Source organism: Pagrus major, chromosome 13 (genome assembly GCF_040436345.1).
Source record: "Pagrus major chromosome 13, Pma_NU_1.0".
In the NCBI taxonomy this organism is placed as follows: Eukaryota; Metazoa; Chordata; class Actinopteri; order Spariformes; family Sparidae; genus Pagrus; species Pagrus major.
Window position 1 is genome coordinate 2,303,740 of NC_133227.1, and position 3,071 is coordinate 2,306,810.

Sequence of the window (3,071 nt, forward strand, 5' to 3'; positions counted from 1 at the left end):
TTACTGAGTCATCCATTCATTCCACTCAGCTCAGCTCTGCCTACTCTTTATTTTGAACATTTGACAATGCTGTATGGTTACACATGTAACAACGTGCTGTATACACACATCTTATAAATAGACATATCAATACTGTGAATTTCACTGATTGTAAAATTCAGTGCAATCAAGAAAATAAGAGGCAACAAGTTATGTTCATTCTTGATGTTGTGCCTTGCATTTGACATAAATTGCATCAGCTTTGGCACCAAACACTAAACAAAGTTAGATTCTAACTGATACTGTCTATCTGATACTGCGAGTAGTGGAGCATGTTTGTAATTTACAACATTTTGCTGCCAGTCTACAGTCCAGCAGCGGGTCAACAGGACTTCAGCTTGGCTCATTGGGGAAACCATTTCCCTCATGTATGGTGAGGCTTTTCCCCTCAGTTTCTTTCTTAACTGTGTCTATATGTTTCTCAGTTTGTCGAGGAATTCTTTGTCCGTTAGTAAAGGTCAATCGTTTATGCACAGACACACGAGTCAGCTGCTGTTTTCTGTGAGACGGTCCTCTGCAGCGAAGCAGCTCTGCATAGGCCCTGCGGAAATCCCTGTTGAAGGCCGGATACAGGATGGGGTTGAGAGCAGAGTTAAAATAGCCCAGCCACAGGACCACGGAGTGAAGCGTGTTAGGCGGGTTTGTCTTTTCCTTTATGCCCATGCAGGTGAAAAAGGTGAAGTAGGGGAACCAGCAGATGACAAAGGCCCCCAGTACAGCTGCCAGGGTCGCAGTAGCTTTGTGCTCTCGAGCTATGGCTGCAGTTGATGCTGTGCGTGCAAATGATGGAGTGGCAGCACGAATACGGCGCACCTGAAGAGATGGGTTGAGAAAAAGTTAGAGCGCCACAGCACACAGAATATAAGATGAGGTCACACACTGTCCTGTGTGGAAGTGTGAGGATTCAATTCTGCAATATATATCTAGCCTGTCTTCACCAGAAATATGGCCATATAGGTTGACTGTGCAAGCAGCTTAATACAACCTATATTTAGGTGTATTGTTAGCAACCTCTAGTGGCCATATTAGTTATTACGGTGGCAAAGGAGGAAGTAAAGTGACGGAGTATAAAGAGCGACAAAGTCCGCATTAGGAGGTGGATGATGTGAATCGTTGGGTTAAACAAACACACGCTGTTCATGTCCCATGGGAAACCAAAAGTCAACGGTGAGTTAATTTAATTTACTAACGTGCTACATAATGTAACCTTTGTTACTTACATTGGTAACTTAAGATACATAAGTGACGTACTTATTGTAACCCAATTCCCAATGTTTTCTTAACCCTGACAGAATAGTTTTAATGCATAAACCCAGGGGCTGGATTAAATGTGTAGATTACACTAGGCAAACTATGTATGCAAACCCCTGTAAGCACATTTTGATATTTGATAAACAAACAACTACCACATGATTAATATTATGCTCATTAATTTGTTAGGCATATATTTTAGATTATCTAAATGCAATCGGTTTTGTATAATGTTATTTTAAATTTCATGAATTTAATATTTCACTTTAATGCGTCTTACTCAGATTAACATATTGAAATGGAAAACCTGCATTTACAGATACTTTCTCCTGACTTTCAATGAGGTGAAACCACTGGCACACTTTTTCCCATACTCTGATGCTAATGTTGTTTATGTTGGTTTGTTTTTTAAATGAATAAATAAAACAGTTGATGTTCTTTTCCCCTCTGTCGGCTCCCCCTAGTGGCAAGGAGGCCCGTGGCATGTGCCTAGAATTCTTGTGCCAAAATCCAGCCCAGCCCAGCCTAAACCTAACCAAACTGTGACCGTATGAGCAAGGTCCACCTGTCCCTGGTAGGCTGTTCACGTCGTTTTGGAAATGGTGATATTTGTCTTCTTGGGAGTCACTGAGTATTGGCCTATTCAGTGGTTTAGGTATGAGGATGTGTTGAATATATTATAAGTGAATATGACTTTGTGAATGTCATTTTAAAGTCTGTTTCCGATGTTGGTTTCCATTCAAATGCAAATCACTAATTTGAAATTGTGATTTCTAAAACAACAGCCTCAGTCAGGTGCAAAAACTAATGCATGCCAAGTTATGACCTTTTATATCCCACCTCAGCATGTTTAACAAAATAATTTAAATACATGAGGGAATTTGAATAAACAAACACTGACCTGTTCTCGCGCCACTCTGAATATGCGAAGATACATTCCACACATAAGCAGCAGAGGCAGGTAAAATGAGCCAAAGGCATAAATAAGAACATAGTTGTTATTCCATTCAAACTGGCAGTAGCGTCCCTCCTTGTCCTCATCCCCAATGCCCCAGTCCAAGTGCTGCACTCTGTAGTCCACTGTGTTCCAGCCCAGGTGGATGGGCACAAAGGACACAGCCAGTGACAAGGCCCAGATGGCGATCATGGCCAGTGTCACCCTTAGAGGGGTAACTCTCCGGGAGTAGCTAAGGGGAGCTGAAATGGCTAGATATCGGTCCACACTGATGGCCATCAAAGTAAGGATGGAGGCTGCACACAGTAGGACATCCAGCGAAATGTAGATGTTACACAGGGCTCCTCCGAGGGGCCATTTTCCACTGCGCAGCTCCACAGTGGCAGACAAGGGCATCACCAGCAGGCCCAGCAGGAGATCTGTCACTGCCAGTGACACAACGAAGCAGTTAGCTATGCGCCAAAGTCGTCGGCTGAGCCCTACGGCCAAACATACCAGCACGTTCCCACCAATGGTCAGAATGATAAAACACACCAGGAAGAGCCAGCGGACAGCTGTGGAGATCATGGTGACCTCCTCCTCAGGCAGTGGGTCACTGAGACAGTGCCGCTGTATCTCAGTAGAAAATGTTCAAACAGGCTCATCCACTTGTTTTGAAAATCCTCTCATGTACTGCCAGTTCACTTCTCCATCAGAGGATCCTTTCCATGGCTCCTGTGCATGAAGTTAATCAGGTTCAGAAGTAGATCACAGAGTGGAAAGCACCCCCCAGCCATGTCTTGTGTCACCGTTGGCCTCCAAAGTAAACACTTCCCTGCTGAACAAG

At 43.6% G+C, this 3,071-nt stretch overlaps 1 protein-coding gene across 1 annotated transcript; it reads right to left on the bottom strand.

Annotated features, from left to right (window-relative positions):
- Window positions 1-372: 372 nt before the first annotated feature.
- On the bottom strand, window positions 373-2,812 carry hrh2b (histamine receptor H2b). Its single transcript, XM_073480135.1, has 2 exons — window positions 2,192-2,812; window positions 373-852 (listed from the first exon to the last, which is right to left on the bottom strand). Exons 1-2 carry the CDS (start codon window positions 2,810-2,812, stop codon window positions 373-375), a joined length of 1,101 nt encoding a protein of 366 aa, XP_073336236.1.
- Window positions 2,813-3,071: the final 259 nt, after the last annotated feature.